Below are 17,358 nucleotides of genomic sequence, written 5' to 3'. Positions count from 1 at the left end.
GATACACTCACATCTAAAGAGCTCCCCATGTCAGCAGCCCAGGCTATGCAAATGCTCGATCTAACTGAACCAACTAGCGCACTGAACAAACAATGGCGCTGTTGTTCACTCGAGCCTACCTTTGCTCTTCAGTTGGATTATGTTCATCTCCGGATCTCCTCTTCCCACCCCACCAGCTTTTATATAAAGGATATAAAGGGAAGGAACCAGATTTCTGAGCACTTGCTTTGTGCCAGATGGTTTTTATACCCACTCTTATTTCATCCTCACAACAGTTTTGAATAGTTGGTGTTCTGATCCCCATTTATAGATTAGAAAACTGAGAACCAGAGGGAAGAAGTCACCCACCCAGGGTCACAGTGAATGAGTAGAGGAATAAGGATTGGGTCCCATTCCAAAGCTGTGGGATTTCCCAGGGCTGAGTGCAGAGACACACCCATGTCAGCAGCAGGTCCCTCGAGCTCTGTCCTGAACCCCACCTCTGAAGAGAAGCACCCTAAGTCAGAAACCCCCGGTACCAACTCATCCCCCATCTTGCCTTGATTTCCTGCGTGCAGTTTTCCAGATCCACAGAATTGTCATCCAGGGAGTTGATGCTGTAGGGGAGACAATGGAGCTCAGATGGTTGGCAGGCCCAGTCCAACCTGTCTGTGGCCAACAACTTCCACTACCACCATCACCATCACCATCACCACCACCATCACCATCACCACCACCATCACCATCACCATCATCACCACCACCATCACCATCACCACCACCACCACCACCATCACCATCACCACCACCACCATCACCATCACCACCACCACCATCACCACCACCACCATCACCACCACCACCACCATCACCACCACCATCACCATCACCATCACCATCACCACCACCACCACCATCACCATCACCACCACCACCATCACCATCACCACCATCACCACCACCACCACCATCACCACCACCATCACCACCACCACCATCACCATCACCACCACCACCACCACCACCACCATCACCATCACCACCACCATCACCATCATCACCACCACCATCACCATCACCACCATCACCATCACCACCACCATCACCACCACCATCACCACCACCACCACCACCATCACCACCATCACCACCACCACCACCATCACCACCACCATCACCATCACCATCACCACCACCATCACCACCACCACCACCATCACCATCACCACCACCATCACCATCACCATCATCACCACCACCATCACCATCACCACCACCACCACCACCATCACCATCACCACCACCACCATCACCACCACCACCATCACCATCACCACCATCACCACCACCACCACCATCACCACCACCACCATCACCATCACCACCATCACCACCACCACCATCACCATCACCACCACCACCATCACCATCACCACCACCACCATCACCATCACCACCATCACCACCACCACCACCATCACCACCACCATCACCATCACCATCACCACCACCATCACCACCACCACCACCATCACCATCACCACCACCATCACCATCACCACCACCACCACCACCATCACCATCACCACCACCACCATCACCACCACCATCACCATCACCACCACCACCATCACCATCATCATCATCACCCTTCCCCACACCATGAATATTACCACCAACCAGCCTGGCTGCCAGGGGCACTGCTCACCTGATGTGGTCCAAGTCGCTGGAGGAAGATTGGGACTCAAAGCCCAGGTCCTTGGCGGGGAGGTTCAGCATGGGATTGGCCCTGGAGAGAAGGCCCAGTCCAGTAACCATGGGCTTAACCACCCCATGGGGTCTCTTACCCACCCTTTGATCCCCACGTACCTCTCAGTGTTGTACACATTAGTCCCAGGGATGGCAGAGCCTGGGGGCATCACCCCCACTGCTGTCTTCCGGGCCTCCTTGGCAGCTTTCACAGCCCGAAGCTTCCGCTGGTAGCTATGGGGAACCCAGATCGGAAGGTCACTACTTTCCCTATTCACCTACTGTGTGCCCAGTACAGGCCCTGAGAGTGTGATTTCACAACCACCTTGCTGGTGGAGTGTTAGCTCCATCTTACAGAGGGTAAGAATCTCGGAAGGGAAATCATTCCTGAAGACCACACAGCTGATCAGTGGAAAAGCCTAGCATCACACTCAGATATGTCTACTGCCTCCATATGCATTAGAAAGGGGCAAAAAAGCAGCATTTATTAAAGGCATAGCATGTGCCAGTGCCCCTGTCCCCGAGTCAGGCCACTGCCAACTCACTGTCACTCTCAGGCACTGGCGGCAGCAATCCTAGGAGGGGTATGTTGGCATAAGTCCTTTTGCAGCTTGCTACCTTAGAGCCCGCCTTAGAGCCTGTAGACTCCAGGACTGGGCTGCCTCAGGCCAAACAACTGACAGGAAGGGAGCACCCCACTCATCAGCAGAAAATTGGATTAAGGATTTACTGAGCATGGCCCTGCCCAACAGAGGATGGTTGGTGCCCAAATTTTCCCACAGCCAGTCCCTCCCATCAGGAAGTTTGCACAAGCCTCTTACCTTCTTCCATCAGAGTACAGACAGAAGAAGCAAGAACTACAGTCCCACAGCCTCCAGAATGAAAACTATAATCACAGAAAGCTAACCAAAGTGATCACACGGATCACAGCCTTGTGTAACTCAGTGAAACTATGAGCCATGCTGTGCAGAGCCACCCTAGATGGACGGGTCACGGTGGAAAGTTCTGACAAAACATGGCTCACTGGAGAAGGGAATGGCAAACCACTCTAGTATGCTTGCCTTGAGAACTCCATGAACAGTATGAAAAGACAAAAAGATGTGAATAACACTGGAAGATGAGCCCCACCAGATTGGTAGGTGTCCAGAAAGCTACCGGGGAAGAGTGGAGAAATAGCTCCAGAAAGAATGAAGAGGCTGGGCCAAAGCACAACTGGCACTCAGCTGTGGATGTGTCTGGTGGTGAAAGTAAACTCCGATGCTGTAAAGAACAATATTGCATCGGACCCTGGAATGTTAGGTCCATGACCATGGGTGTGGTCAAGCAGGAGATGGCAAGAGTGAACATCCACATTTTAGGAATCAGTGAACTAAAATGGATAGGAACGGGCATATTTAAGGGCAAGAATCCCTTAGAAGAAATGTAATAGCCCTCATAGTCAACAAAAGAGTGCAAAATGCAGTACTTGCATGAAATCTAAAAAAAAAAAAACCAAAACAAAACAGAATGATCTCAGTTTGCTTCCAAAGCAAACTATTCAACATCACAGTAATCCAAGTCTATACCACAACCACTAATGCCACAGAAGCTGAAGTTGATCAGTTCTATAAAGACCTACAAGACCTTCTAGAACTAACAAAAAAGGGTGTCCCTTTCATCATAGGGGACTGGAATGCAAAGGTATGAAGTCAAGAGATACCTGGAGAAACAAGCAAGTTCGCCCTAAGAATACAAAATGAAGCAGGGCAAAGGCTAACAGAGTTTTGCCAAGAGAACATGCTGGTCATAGCAAACACCCTTTTCCAAAAACCCAAGAGTCATCCAAGAGATGACTCTACACGTGGACATCACCAGATGGTTAACACCAATATCAGATTGATTGTGTTCTTTGCAGCCAAAGATGGAGACGCTCTCTACAGTCAGCAGAAACAAGACCTGGAGCTGTGGCTCAGACCATAGGCTCCTTATTGCAAAATTCAGACTTAAATTGAAGAAAGTAGGGAAAACCATTAGACCATTCAGGTATGACCTAAGTCAAATCACTTACGATGATACAGTGGAGGTGATGAGTAGATTCAAGTGATTAGATCTGGTAGACAGAGTGCCTGAAGAACTATGGATGGAGGTTTGTAACACCGTACAGGAGGCAGTGACCAAAACCGTCCCCAAGGAAAAGAAATGCAAGAAGGCAAAGTTGTTGACTGAGGAGGCCTAACAAATAGCTGAGAAAAGAAGAGAAACTAAAGCCAAAGGAGAAAAGGAAGGATAAACCCATCTGAATGCAGAGTTCCAGAGAATAGCAAGGAGAGATGAGAAAGTCTTCCTAAGTGAACAACACAAAGAAATAGAGGAAAACAGTAGTATGGGAAAGATTAGAGATCTCTTTAAGAAAATTAGAGATACCAAGGGAACATCTCATGCAAAGATGGGCAAAATAAAGGACAGAAATGTCAAGGGCCTAAAAGAAACAGAAGAGTTTAAGAAGAGGTGGCAAGAATACACAGACCTCTACAAAATGGTCTCAGTGACCTGGATAAGCTTGATGATGAGATCACTCATCTAGAGCCAGACATCCTGGAGTGTGATGCCAAGTGGGCCTTAGGAAGCATTACTATGAACAAAGCTAGTGGAGGTGATGGAATTCCAGCTGATGTACTTCAAATCCTAAAAGATGATGCTGTTCAAGTACCGCACTCAATATGTTAGCAAATTTGGAAAACTCAGCCACAAGTGGCCACAGTACTGGAAAAGGCCAGTTTTCATTCCAATCCCAAAGCAAGGCAATGGCAAAGAATGTTCAAACTACCATACAGTTGTGCTCATTTCATGCGCTAGCAAGGTAATGCTCAAAATCCTTCAAACTATGCTTCAAAAGCATATAAACCAAGAACTTCCAAATGTACAAGCTGGTTTTAGAAAAGGCAGAGGAACCAGATACCAAATTGCCAACATCCACTGGATCATAGAGAAAGCAAGGAAATTCCAGAAAAACACCCACTTCTGCCCCATTAACTAGGCTAAAGCCTTTGACTATGGATCACAACAAACTGTAGAAAATTCTGAAAGAGATGGGAATACCAGACCACCTTACCTGCCTCCTGAGAAACCTATATGCAGGTCAAGAAACAACAGTTAGAACAACGGACTGGTTCAAAATTGGTAAAGGAGTACATAAAGGCTGTATATTGTCACCCTGCTTATTTAACTTATATGCAGAGTACATCACATGAAATGCCAGGCTGGATGACTCACAAGCTGGAATCAAGATTGCTGGGAGAAATTTAAACAACTTCAGATACGCAGATGATACCACTCTAATGGCAGAAAGCAAAGAGGAATTAAAGAGCCTCTTGATGAAGGTAAAAAGAGGAGAGTGAAAGAAAGCTGGCTTAAAACTCAGTGTTCAAAGAATGAAGATCATGGCATTCAGTCCCATCACTTCATGGCAAATAGATGGGGAAAAAGTGGAAACAGTGACAGACTATTTTCTTGGGTTCCCAAATCACTGTGGACAGTGACTGCAGCCATGAAATTAAAAGACACTTGCTCCTTGGAAGAAAAGCTATGACCAATCTAGACAGCATATTAAAAAGCAGAGACATCACTTTGCCGACAAAAGTCTGTGTAGTCAAAGCTATGGTTTTTCCTGTAGTCATGTATGGATGTGAGTGTTGGACCATAAAGAAGGCTGAGCACTGAAGAATTGATGCTTTTGAACTGTGATTCTGGGGAAGACTCTTGAGAGTCTTAGAATGCAAGAAGATCAAATCAGTCAATGCTAAAGAAAATCAACCCTGAATACTCATTGGAAGGACTGATGTTGGAGCTCCAATACCTTGGCCACCTGATGCAAAGAGCTGACTCATTGGAAAAGACCCTGATGCTGGGAAAAATTGAAGGCAGGAGGAGGAGGCAACAGAGGATGAGATGGTTGGATGGCATCACCGACTCAATGGACATGAGTTTGAACAAACTCTGGGAGATAGTGAAGGACAAGGAAGCCTGGGGTGCCACAGTCCATGGGGTTGCAGACAGTCAGACAAGACTGAGTGACTGAACAACAGCAACATATGCCAGATCTCTGCTGGTATGAGATGCACATGGATCCCTGAAATGATTTGGGGAATGTAGCATCAAGCCTATTCTGCAAATGAGGAAACTGAGGCTTGGGAAGGGGAGATGACCTACCCAAGGGGTCATAAGGAGTCACTGGGGATTGAATACAGATGTACCTGACACCTAAGCCCCAGGTCTCTCTACCCCTAGATATCTTGGGTGGTGAGAGAGGGGAGGCTGGAGACACAGAGGGTGATGGGAGCAGCACCTCTTCTGGGTACACATGATGATCATGCTAAAGATCACAATGACCAGCAGCAAAGCCACTCCCAGTCCTATGGTGACGTTGCGGAGTGTGTCCGGTGACTCCGACTCTTGGCTCTCCTGGGAGCCCTGGAGAAGAAGGAGTGTGATGGGAGGAGGCTTTGGGTCAGTCTCCCACCTTCCTGCTCCCCCATTACCTCTGTCCCGCCAACACTCACCAGTACCACCAGCCCCAGCTGCAGCAGCTGCGTCAGGGAGTCCTGGTCATTCCGGATCATCCTGGCCACAAAGCCCCACTCAGGCCCGAGGGACATTGGCATCCCCCAGGCTTCTTGCTTACCCTCCTGCCCACCCCAAGGGCAGCCCCACTCACATATTCAGCTGGTCAAGGGTCAAGGCCGACCCATTTGAGAAGACAAAATATGCATCAAGGTAGGAACGTCCTCGGGCCCTGGAATGGGGCAGAGGTGAAGCCCACAGCCCAGGACCACTCAGCCACAGCCCTGCTGCTGTTCCTCTCTTCCTTGCCCCATCCACCGAGTGGGCACTCACCGAACCGGGGAGGCTATGTTCTGAATGTCCACAATGTAGACGGTAGTCCTGGTTGCCTGAGCAAGAGCCCTGCAAAGGGGGCAGATGTCACGGAGGGCTGGGGTAGGGGCCTTAGCCCAGGCCTGTGGCCAGGGCTCTGGCAGTGAAATTAGGGATTGTGTGAGGGTCACCTCCTCTGTACAGCTCCACTGGCTAAGCAAGTAGCACTCTTGCACAAATTAGACAAGGAAGCCCCTTCCTTTAGGACTGGGTTTATAGTTTAGCAAGCAGAGTGCCCTTGTGCAGTGTACTGCCTTTGCAACTGTATGTGGCAGCCCTACTTAGGCCTGTCTCTGCCCAGCCAATCACAGGCTTCTGGGGGCATGCAGAATGGAAGTGCAGGTACAGGTATAGGGTCAAAGACAAGGACCAGATCAAACGTGGGTCACGGACAGGGTTGAAAGATATTCCATTCAGATTTCTGTCAGGGACTAGGCTCCCAAGCCCTGTTCTTCCCCACAGGCTACCCACCCCCCTGGCTCCCGAGACCTACGCCTTAATCTCTTCCGAGTTGGCGCCCACGTCCTCCTTGCTCAGTGAGAACTGCAGCCTCACACGGTAACTCTGGTCCACGGTGAAGAGCTATGGGAGGGGGACGCGGGGAAGATGAGACGCAAGGGACCCTGGGGCCGGCAGAGGGCGCTGGGGACTGAGCCAGAACCTAACACTCACGTTTAGGGTGATGCTGGCTTCCTGGGCAAGACCCTCAGAAGGATTGTCTTGGGCCTTGACCGTCACTTGGTAGGTGCCTTGGAGAGTGGAATCAAGGCTGGTCAACAGGCTACGGAAGGTAGGAGGGCACCACTCAGTTCTGAAACCCAAGCTGGAGTCCTCTCAGAACCTCCCTGGACCCCTCCCAGGATGGGGAACTCACTGCCCTGAGGCCCCGCTTGGCTCCCCCACCCCTGTCCAGGGGCTGCCCGCAGTTACTCAATGTTGCCAGTGAACACGCTGGCCTCCGAGGAAGTGGAAACCCGGAAGAAGCCCTGGAAAGCGATCACGGCCCCGTCCTTAGCGATGAAATCCACTTGAAGGATGGAGAACAGGATGGCCGCGTTGTTCCCTGAGTCGTCATCTCTGGCCTGGGAGCAAGACGGAGTGAACAAACTCTGGCAGCTGGGCCAGCAGGAATCTGAAGCTAGGGTAGCCTGGGAGCCTGGCCCCGCCATGACCTCTATTGGCCTTCCCCAGGCCACTGACCAAATGCTTTAAACAAACAGTGTTTGAACATATCCCTGCTTCAACTCAACAGGTCATTGCCCAAGTCTCTCCCGGGTAGAAGGTGACCCTGGGAAGGTCCCTCCTCTCACTTCCATACACGCACAAGCCTAGGGACACTCACTTGTCCTGAGCACCTACTGTGTACCAAGCACCTTCCCCCAGACCCCTCCTTTCAGTGCTTGCTAACAGGAGTATGAATTCCCCCAGCGGACCATGAAATGAGGCATTTTTATTCACTCTAGTGCCTTTTGGAGAAGAATACAACCAACACATAGAGCTGTGAGGCCACTGATGTTACTGTTCAGGATGAGGCTAAAGCTGGTGTTGATGTTTCAAAAGGGAGTTGATTTAAAGAAAATTGCTCAAAGCCAGGGCCACACTCCTGACGTTGGAATGAACGTCTTTAGCCAGGGCTGAAGATTGGAAAACTGACCGTTTGAGCCTAGAAAGAACCTAGAGAGGAAGAATTGCATGCGTGCTAAGTGGCTTCAGTCGTGTCCAACTCTCTGCGACCCCATGGTAGCCTGCCAGGCTCCTCTGTCCATGGGATTCTCCAGGCAAGAATACTGGAATGGGTTGCCATGCCCTCCTCCAGGGGATCTTCCCAACCCAGGGATCAAACCCACATCTTTATGTCTCCTGCATTGGCAGGCGGGTTCTTTACCACTAGCGCCACCCGGGAAGCCCCAGAAAGGGAGAATTACTATTCCCCTTTTATGGGAGGACACTGGGGTTCTGACAGAGACCTATCCTCCCCAGGGCACATTCGGCTGTAAGTGGGGAGGGCCAGACCCATCCATCTCCACACCCATGCCCTTTCCATAACTCAAGGAGGGCCACCCACATATAAAACGCCTGACCCCTAAGGAGTTACCGCCAAGGGCTGACAGCTTCTTGTCTGGAAGGGAAAGTGAGTTCCAAAAAGGCACAGCAGCTCCCCAGCTCAGTTAAAAGGCCTGGCCAGGCCCAGGCCCCAGGGCTGTGGGGGAGACCTCAGCCCCTACCCACTGCGGGCACAGCCACCACCCTCTAATGTAAACATATCCACTGCCATAAAAATTGAAAGCATTTTTGCAGCTTGCTCTGGAAATTATTTAATATGAGGAACTTGTTTAATTTTCAGTTATTGTGATTTCTCTATAACAGTCCAGAATTCTGAAGAAAAACACTGCAAGTGGTTTTTAAGGTCATGAATTTTTTATAAATACCACATTTAACAATTAATGGAGTTTAATGATATCAATTAAGCAGGTGCTTCGTTTCCATTCCAGAGAGTTAATACATTTTCTTTCTAGTGTTAAAACATTTGGAGGATGGCTGAAAGACCTAAAGGCCTGGGCCCTGTGTCTCCTGGGGCTAATGTGACTGACAAAAGGCTGAAGCCAAGGACTTACCCGGACAGACGCCACCTGCTGGTTGGGCAATACGAGTTCTGGGATAATCACTGCAAGTGTAGACGGGAAGAGGTCAGTGGCATCAGGGCCAGTGCCCCCTTGGCCAACTGCTGACCATAATAAGCCCAGCTTGGGGCTCATCCCTCCAAACCTGCCCTTAAGCTCTCTACTGCCAGACCCCCACTACAGCTACCCCTGAGCCACTAGTTAGCAGGTCCTCCACCTCGCATTGGAGAAGGAAATGGCAACCCACTCCAGTGTTCTTGCCTGGAGAAGAACAGGGATGGGGGAGCCGGGTGGGCTGCCATCTACGGGGTAGCACAGAGTCGGACACGACTGAAGCGACTTAGCGGCAGCGGCAGCAGCCACCTCCCATTGTGCAGATGGGGAAACTGAGGCCCAGAGAAGGAGGGCCGGGCCCAGGGTCAGATGTGAGTTGGGACAGAGATAGAGTGAAAACTCAGGTCTCTCCTCCTGTTGAATCCCTGAGAGAGAGGCAGGGCTGGAGGTCTTCCTCCCTTTTCAGGGGCACACCTGGGGGTCTGAGCAGCATCTGTGGGAGCTGCCCAAAGGTAGTTCTGGCAGAGTACAGGGGATGAAGGGGCTTGCAGCTTACCAAAAGTCTTATCCTCAGGCAGAAAGTAAGGCGCATTGTCATTCACATCCTCGATGGTGATGGGGAGGCTTCCTAGAGGGAAAAGATTGGCTGGCTTTGGTCTCTAAGTAAGGCTTGACCCACAAAGCCTGGTCCTCAGGCTTGTTCCCAGCAGCCTCCCTACCATGCATCTCCCATGCTCAGGCCGCTCCCCTACTAACTCAGCCTCCTCTGGCCTGTGTAGGAGGGAGCATCCTCCCCAGACCTCAGAGAGGATAAGCAACTTGTCCAAAGTCACACAGTGAGGCCACTGGGCCAGGACTGAGCCCAGCCCAGGTATGTGCCACCTGGCCGCAACATTATTCTGACCCTGCTTAGCTGTGTAAGCTAGATTATTGAACTGCACACTCTGTACCTCAGTTTCCTCATCTATAAAATTGTCTAGGGCTCAATTACCACATGGATTGTATGGCAGTAAAACGGTGAAATGCTTGCAAGGTGCCTAGCATAGGCTGGGCTGTAGTAAGGATTCAGTATATGCTGGCTGTTGATGTGACTGTTATTGCTGCTGCTGCTGCTGCTGCTGCTGCTGCTGCCGCTAAGTCGCTTCAGTCGTGTCCGACTCTGTGCGACCCCACAGATGGCAGCCCACCAGGCTCCCCCGTCCCTGGGATTCCCCAGGCAAGAACACTGGAGTGGGTTGCCATTTCCTTCTCCAATGCATAAAAGTGAAAGTGAAGTCACTCAGTTGCATCCGACACTCCGCGACCCCATGGACTGCAGCCCACCAGGCTCCTCCATCCATGGGATTCTCCACGCAAGGGTACTGGAGTGGGTCGCCATCGCCTTCTGTGTCAGAGGTGGGATCTGAGCACACACCTGGCTCTGAAGAGTCTCTTTACACTGCCTCTCAGCATCACAGCATTAAGTGCTAAAGTCCCTTGGACAACAAGGAGATCAAACCAATTGATCTTAAAGGAAATCAACCCTGAATACTCGTTGGAAGGACTAATGCTGAAGCTGAAGCTCCAGTATTTTGTTCATCTGATGCGAACAGCCAACTCATTAGAAAAGACCCTGATGCTGGGAAAGATTGAAGGCAGGAGGAGAAGAGGGAGTGAGACGATGAGATGGCTGGATGGCATCACCAACGCAATGGACATGAACTTGGGCAAATTTGGGGAGATGGTTAGAGAGAGGGAGGCCTGGCATGCTGCAATCCATGGGGTCGCAAAGAGTCAGACACGACTGGGCAACTGAACAACAGCATGCCAAGCACTGCACTCAATGCCTTCCATACATATTCTCAGGTACTCTTCACAGGCAACCTACTACCCAGCTCCACTTGACCGATGCGGCAACTCAAGCTCAGGGCAGTGTCGTGACTTTCCCAGGGGCACAGCTCGTTGGGGCTGGAGCCAGGATTGAACCCAGACCTTAGAAATTCCAGTTCTTCCCCACAGCCCCTGTGTTGCAGCCTGCTGAGCCCTGCAGGCCAGGCTGCCTCACCATTGTCACTGTAGGCCTGGAAGCGGGGGTCTGTTGTGAGGTCATAGGCCCGCACGACCAGCGTGACCAAGTCACAGGCCTCATAGTCGATGGCCTCGCTCTGGTTGATGAACACCGAGCCGTTGGCCAGCACAGAGAACCAGCCGTGGCACAGGCTGCCCACGTCAACTCCAGCCTTGGTGCAGATGACATTCACAAGCTGTACCTCCACCTGGGACATGGTATCCCTGTCCTGGGCCACCACGTTGCCCAGGATGCCGTGCTGTGAGCCATTCTCGGCCACCCGGATGCCCTGGAGCGAGGCTGAGTCCAGGGTGGGGGGCACGTCATTCACGTCCTCCACAGCCACAAGCACTTCTGCTGTAGTCTCATGCCCCTGGGCGTCCGCGTTCTCCGCTCTCACGATCAGACTGAAGGAGGCCTGTGTCTCGTAGTCCAGGCTCACATCCGAGGGCAACGAGAGGCGGCCTGCTGCCTGCCCAGACCCCAGCACCGAGCCTCGGACCATGAAGTTGTTGGCGCCGCTCCCTGACAGGCTGAAGCTGATGCGGTTGTTGGCTTCCGTCTGGTCTGCATCCCAGGCCTCCACCACGCCCACCTGCACTTCTGTGGATGAGGGGCAGAGTGCAGAGGGACGCCTGGCCCGGCAGCCACCGGGGGCATCCTCCGTCCTCACCCACCTTGGGGGCCTCAGGCCTGCCCTTGACTTACCCAGGGAGCCCCAGGGAGGACTTACCTGGGTCTCTCTCCCTCACCCAGAAGGAATATCTGGACTGGTTGAAGATGGGCAGATTATCATTGATGTCCTGCAGACAGAGGCAGTTCTGAGCCCAGGGAACTGAGGCCCCCAGGTTGGGCCTCCCCAGACACAGCCTGAGAAGCCAATATTTCCCCTGACCTGCGGCCCATTCTCTCTGTCCATCTCCTCAGACAGCAGCTGCCCACTTCAGAGATGATGAAACAGACTTCAGGAGAACAGAGCTAGCCCAGACCCTGCCCCCGCGGGGCTCCGAGGTCCGTGGCGGGCCCTCTGAAGTTGGTGCACACTTTGTTTCCCTGTCCACCACTCACCGCTGTCTCAGACCCTGCTCTCCAGAAGGATGGTTCTGCATCCCCACCTGTGTCTCCGCCTGGCCCAGCTTCACTCCCCATCTCTCGGATTTACTGTGTTGGTGCTAATACCACCATGATCCCACAAATGCCCAAGTTTTTCCTGGTCCCCTCCTGCCTCCTGTCCCTTCTACCCTTGGTTGGCCCCACCACACTTGCTCTGAGCTCAGGTGGGGAGGCGCTGGGGGCATATGCCAGGGCTGGACCTGGTCCTGCCCTCAGATGCCCACTGCCTTCTGTTCTCGCCTTCCCCTCCCAGTGGCCTCTCCCATGCAGAGTGCTGCCTCCGTGTGACAGAGTCAGGCCAACTCCGCCTGCACCTCCTCCCCTGACGCTGGTATGCTGAGTGCTCTTGGCTCTCCGGGTCTTTCCCCAGGGCAGCCCATGGACTTCTGCTTTCAGCTTTTTCTAAACGGTAGGAACATCTTTGAAAACCAGAGCCCTCTCCTTCTTAACCAGATGGAATTTCTGATGGAGATTTCCCAGAGATGGCATCACTGCACCATGTCCACGGCCAGCTGCCTTCTCAAGGTCGTCCTTACAGGAGGAGCTACGAGCTCAGCTCCAAGCTCAACCCGGCTCCACCTCTTCCTCGTGGTGTGACTCTGACCTCTCTGGGCCTCAGCGTCTTCATCTGCAGATTGGGGTCGTCATCCCTACTCACAGGGCTCATGGGTGTGACAGAAGCTTGATGGCTCAAGAAAGGCAGTTTTGCTTTTTTCCCTTCTTTGTGGCCTATTCTCCCCCACCCCCAAAGACAGCTGGTGAGTCCTCACCTGGCTTCCGTTCCTCTGTTTTCCCTGATGTCTCATTCTGATCCTTGTAGGAAAGTGTTACATCCCAACCCAGTGGGAGACAGGGCTGCTGTGTGCAGGGCCACAGGCTGTGCACTGCAAAACCCACGGGGGCGCCAACTACGTCATGGACATGAGGTGCTTGTGAGGGGAGAGCAGCCTTAGAACCAGACAGACTGGATTCAAAGCCCCATTCTGTGACCCAGGCAAGCTACTGACCCTCTGTGCGCCTTAGTTTTTTGATCAACATGACGGAGCTAACCCCCTCTGCCTCTCAAGGCCAGGTGTGCACTGAGTGTTTTCTCCAGGCCGGGCATTCTTTGCAACACTTTCCATTTATTAACTCATATTATTTTCATCCCCATTTTACAGATGAGGAACTTGAGGACACAGGGAGGCTCACTGATTGCCTAAGGTTACACAACCAATGAGCCAGGACTCTAACCCATCAGCTCGGCTCCAGAACTCTTTTACCCACCATATTCAGTTCAGTTCAGTTCAGTTCAGTCGCTCAGTTGTGTCCGACTCTTTGCAACCCCATGAATCACAGCACGCCATATTGCAAGGGCAGAAATGTGATTTGAGTGGGCAGGAGGGAGAACAGGCCACCTTCTCGGTAGCCTCCCAATAGGGGGTTCATCCCAAAACCCGTCCCTAGCTGAGCTGGGCCTTACCTCCACGGTGATGGTGACGCTGACAGTGGTACAGAGGGCAGGTTCGCCAGAGTCAGACACGTTCACGCTCAGCACGATGCGGCCCCCCAGAGCGGGGTTGATGGCCTCTCGGTCCAAGGGCCCCAGGTTTCTGAGGATGCCTTTGTCGGGGTCCACTGAGAAGTTGTGGCTGTAGGGGCTGGGCAGGAGGCTGAAGTGCAGCAGGCTGTTGTTGGTGTCTGGCTGGTCATTGTCGTGAGCCTGGGCAGGTAGGCAGGGTTGGGATGCCCGCCATGAGGTGCTTGCCCACCCATGGGCCTCCACCTCTTAAAATCAGAGGGATGCTCCCCAATTCCCAGCCCCTGTCTCCCAGCTAAGAGAACAGGACCAACAAGAGCTTGCAAGAGCTTCTGAGGTCTTAAACACTGAGGTCATTCCTTCATCCCACACATGTTTACCTACCACATGCCCAGCCCTGTTCTAGGAACTGGGACTAGAGCTGTGATCAAGACAGTTCCCGTATGGAGCTGATATTCTAGTGAGGTGAGAGGTATGGGGCAATATACTAGTCAAAAGTAAAAATAAACCAACAGAAATAAGTGTAAGGGAATTCTGTGGTGGCCTGGTGGTTATGATTCTGGACTTTGCCTCCTGGGGCCCAGATTCAGTTCCTGGCCGGGGGGTTGGGGAGGAGGGGAGGGACTGAGATCCCACAGGCCACGTGGTGCAGCCAAAAAAAGTAAGTGTGAAGTCCAACAAGATTCTGATTCATCATGACTACTTCGGTGCTTTTTTTTTTTTTTTTAAGTAGCTGAAATTCTTCACCCAATCTGTGTGTGTGTGTATTCCTGTCCTGCCAGGCTCCTGAGCACACGCTTGGTGTGCCTTTAGGGTGACTGGGCACAGAGAGCCCAAGAGGCTCTCCCCTGCCATCAGGGCTTTGCGCACACACATGGATGCCTTCTACACCGTGTCTGCTTGACTCCAGGTCAGGTTGGTCCCTCCGCTGGGCTTCCCCCAGCCCTGTGCCACCTTGCATACAGCACAAGTGACACCCTTGCAGAATGGGCTGCCACCCTCCCTGGAAGCAGGAATTATGGTGAATTCATCTCGGAGGACCCAGGACTCAGCAAAGGGCCTGTTGCATGTAGGTGCTGAGCAAATGTGGCTTTGAATCCAGAGCTGGGCTAGTCTGACTCGGACCCAATTCTTTCATCTCCTCCCTGCACACCTCCACCTTCAGCTCTTTTTGTTTCAGATCTGTCGGGGTCTCGTTTATGAAATGAAAAACCCTGGTTGTTCATCCCTCAGCACTCTGAACTCAGGCCGGCTGATTCACCAAGCACTTCTCAGGGCTGAAACCAGGCACTGTGGTTCCAGCAGCATACCTGAGATGCTCTGGCCCCAAAGAGTTCTCAGACCAGCGTGAGAAGCATTGAGGTGCATGGAGAAAGACCCAGGTTTCAGCACTGCCACTGACTGGCTGTACAACCACATAAAAGTCACTTAACCTCTTTAAGCCTGTTTTCTCCTTCTGTGAAATGGGGACCATTAGAACAGCTACTTCACAAGGTTGTCAAGAGATCAGGAAACCACAAGCCCCAGAAAGACGGGAGGGCCCCGTGGCCACGTGACTGTCATTCTGAAGATTTTGTTTCCTGCTTCTCACAAGACCTCCTTATAGATGATTCAGTGCAGGAGCTTCTCCCCAGCCTTCCTCTGCAGCCAACAGTTGGTTCTTATCTCCTCGTCTCTGAGAATCTGGCCACTGGTCTCATTTCCATTTTTGCTCTGGCCATTATGAAGCTGAGAACTGAGTTTTCAGCCCTCTCCTAGCAATTGTATGGCTTCGGGTTTAACCCTACCTTTGTGCTTACACCGCCTGGTAGCTCAGATGGTAAAGAATCTCCCTGTGATGCAGGAGACCTGGGTTCAATCCCTGGGTCAGGAAGATCCCATGGAGAAGGGAATGGCAACCCATTCCAGTATTCTTTCCTGGAGAATTCCAGGGATAGAGGAGCCTGACAGGCTACAGTCTATGAGGTCACATAGAGTTGGACAGGATTTGTGTTTATTTTCTCTTTTTCTTCATTTGTTTTATGATACTTTTAAATCTAAGCCTCCCGAATCCTTTTTGGAGTGAGGCCGGGACCTGCATTTTAACGAGCAGTGTGGTTTTTGAGGGCTCGCTCTGTGCTAGCTGGCACTTTATATCCTTTATGACCCTGGGAATAAGTTCTATGATTGACCTTATTTTCCAAAGAAGAAATGGAGGCCCAGAGAGACTGGAGTGACTTTCTCAGGGCCACACAGCAGAGCCCAGATTCCAGCACAGGGCCACCATGGCAACAGAGCCAGGCTTGGTGCCCTGGGCCTGTTCCCTCCACCCCCCCACTAGTTTCAGGCCAGCTCGCACCTGGATGGCCACGGAGACATTTCCCTCCTCCTCCTGGACAAAGATGTTGTAGGAGCCACTGACCACAGGACTGTTATCGTTGATGTCTAGCACGTGGATCTGTAGCGTGGTCGAGGACGACAGGTTCCCGCCGTCCGTGGCCTGCAGCGTGAGGTAGTACACGGCCTGCTTCTCCCGGTCCAGCAGCTCGCGGTTTCTCACCGTCACCTTCCCCGAGTCTGGATCCACTGCAAAGATGTCCGCCCTGCGGCCAGATGGAGCGAAAAAAGATACAGGATGCCCACTTCAATTTGAATTTCAGATAAACAATGAAAAGTATTTTAGGACGTCCCGTGGAATATTTGCAACCTACTTACACAACCAAAAAAAAATGAATAATTTATTTATCTGAAATTGAAATGTAACCGGGTACCCTATGTTTTATCTGGCTCCTCTAGCCCCACTGTGAGGCAGAAAGGCGAACCTGGGTCCCCCTTACCACCCGCCCCGCTCCCATCAGAGACGTTACCCGTTCCCTGGAAGCAGGCTGTAGGTGACGCGGCCCCCCTCTCCTGTGTCGGGATCAGAGGCCTGTGAGGCAGAGAGACAGGTAATGGGACACTGAGTGGAAGCCATGCCCTCGCTGCCGACCATGCAGTTGATGAGGACAGGGCAGGCTTGCATCCTGAGCCGAAGGGAGAAGCCCCTGATGCACTCAGACTGACACGCTCACCCTTGCACACTCACATGTACATGCACACTTGCTGGGATCCGATGACCCCAGATGACGCAGAGACTCTGGCAGGGACAGCCCCAGGCCTGCCCATCTCCACGTCTCTCCCAGCCCAGTCCAGCCCTGTCCCCTGTCACTCACGTGGATGCTGTCGGTGACCACATAGCCGACAGCACTGTGCTCAAAGACGCTGAGGTTGTACATGCTGAGGGGGAACGTGGGCCTGTGGTCATTGGTGTCTCGAAGGTGGATGGTCACTGAGGCGACAGAGGCGTTCCCGCTGACAGAGTCAGTGGCTGTGACCTAAGCACAGAG

The 17,358-nt window shown here is 52.2% G+C and overlaps 1 protein-coding gene across 1 annotated transcript in view; it reads right to left on the bottom strand.

Annotated features, from left to right (window-relative positions):
* Positions 1–17,358, bottom strand: part of CDHR2 (cadherin related family member 2) — a 31,614-nt gene that overhangs the window by 2,712 nt on the left and 11,544 nt on the right. Inside the window, exons 13-30 of the mRNA XM_068980097.1 lie at positions 17,185–17,346; positions 16,840–16,901; positions 16,332–16,575; positions 13,937–14,176; positions 12,095–12,164; positions 11,359–11,964; positions 9,871–9,942; positions 9,255–9,304; positions 7,570–7,721; positions 7,312–7,420; positions 7,133–7,221; positions 6,601–6,669; positions 6,422–6,499; positions 6,267–6,327; positions 6,053–6,177; positions 1,849–1,962; positions 1,688–1,768; positions 539–596 (exon numbers count right to left, since the gene is read on the bottom strand). Coding sequence (XP_068836198.1) covers positions 539–596; positions 1,688–1,768; positions 1,849–1,962; positions 6,053–6,177; positions 6,267–6,327; positions 6,422–6,499; positions 6,601–6,669; positions 7,133–7,221; positions 7,312–7,420; positions 7,570–7,721; positions 9,255–9,304; positions 9,871–9,942; positions 11,359–11,964; positions 12,095–12,164; positions 13,937–14,176; positions 16,332–16,575; positions 16,840–16,901; positions 17,185–17,346 — 2,442 coding nt within the window. The remainder of the gene's footprint in view (positions 1–538; positions 597–1,687; positions 1,769–1,848; positions 1,963–6,052; positions 6,178–6,266; positions 6,328–6,421; positions 6,500–6,600; positions 6,670–7,132; positions 7,222–7,311; positions 7,421–7,569; positions 7,722–9,254; positions 9,305–9,870; positions 9,943–11,358; positions 11,965–12,094; positions 12,165–13,936; positions 14,177–16,331; positions 16,576–16,839; positions 16,902–17,184; positions 17,347–17,358) is intronic.

This window comes from Capricornis sumatraensis, chromosome 9 (genome assembly GCF_032405125.1).
Source record: "Capricornis sumatraensis isolate serow.1 chromosome 9, serow.2, whole genome shotgun sequence".
Lineage (NCBI taxonomy): Eukaryota > Metazoa > Chordata > Mammalia > Artiodactyla > Bovidae > Capricornis > Capricornis sumatraensis.
Note: the sequence above shows the minus strand (reverse complement) of the source record. Positions and strands in the feature narration are given on the sequence as shown.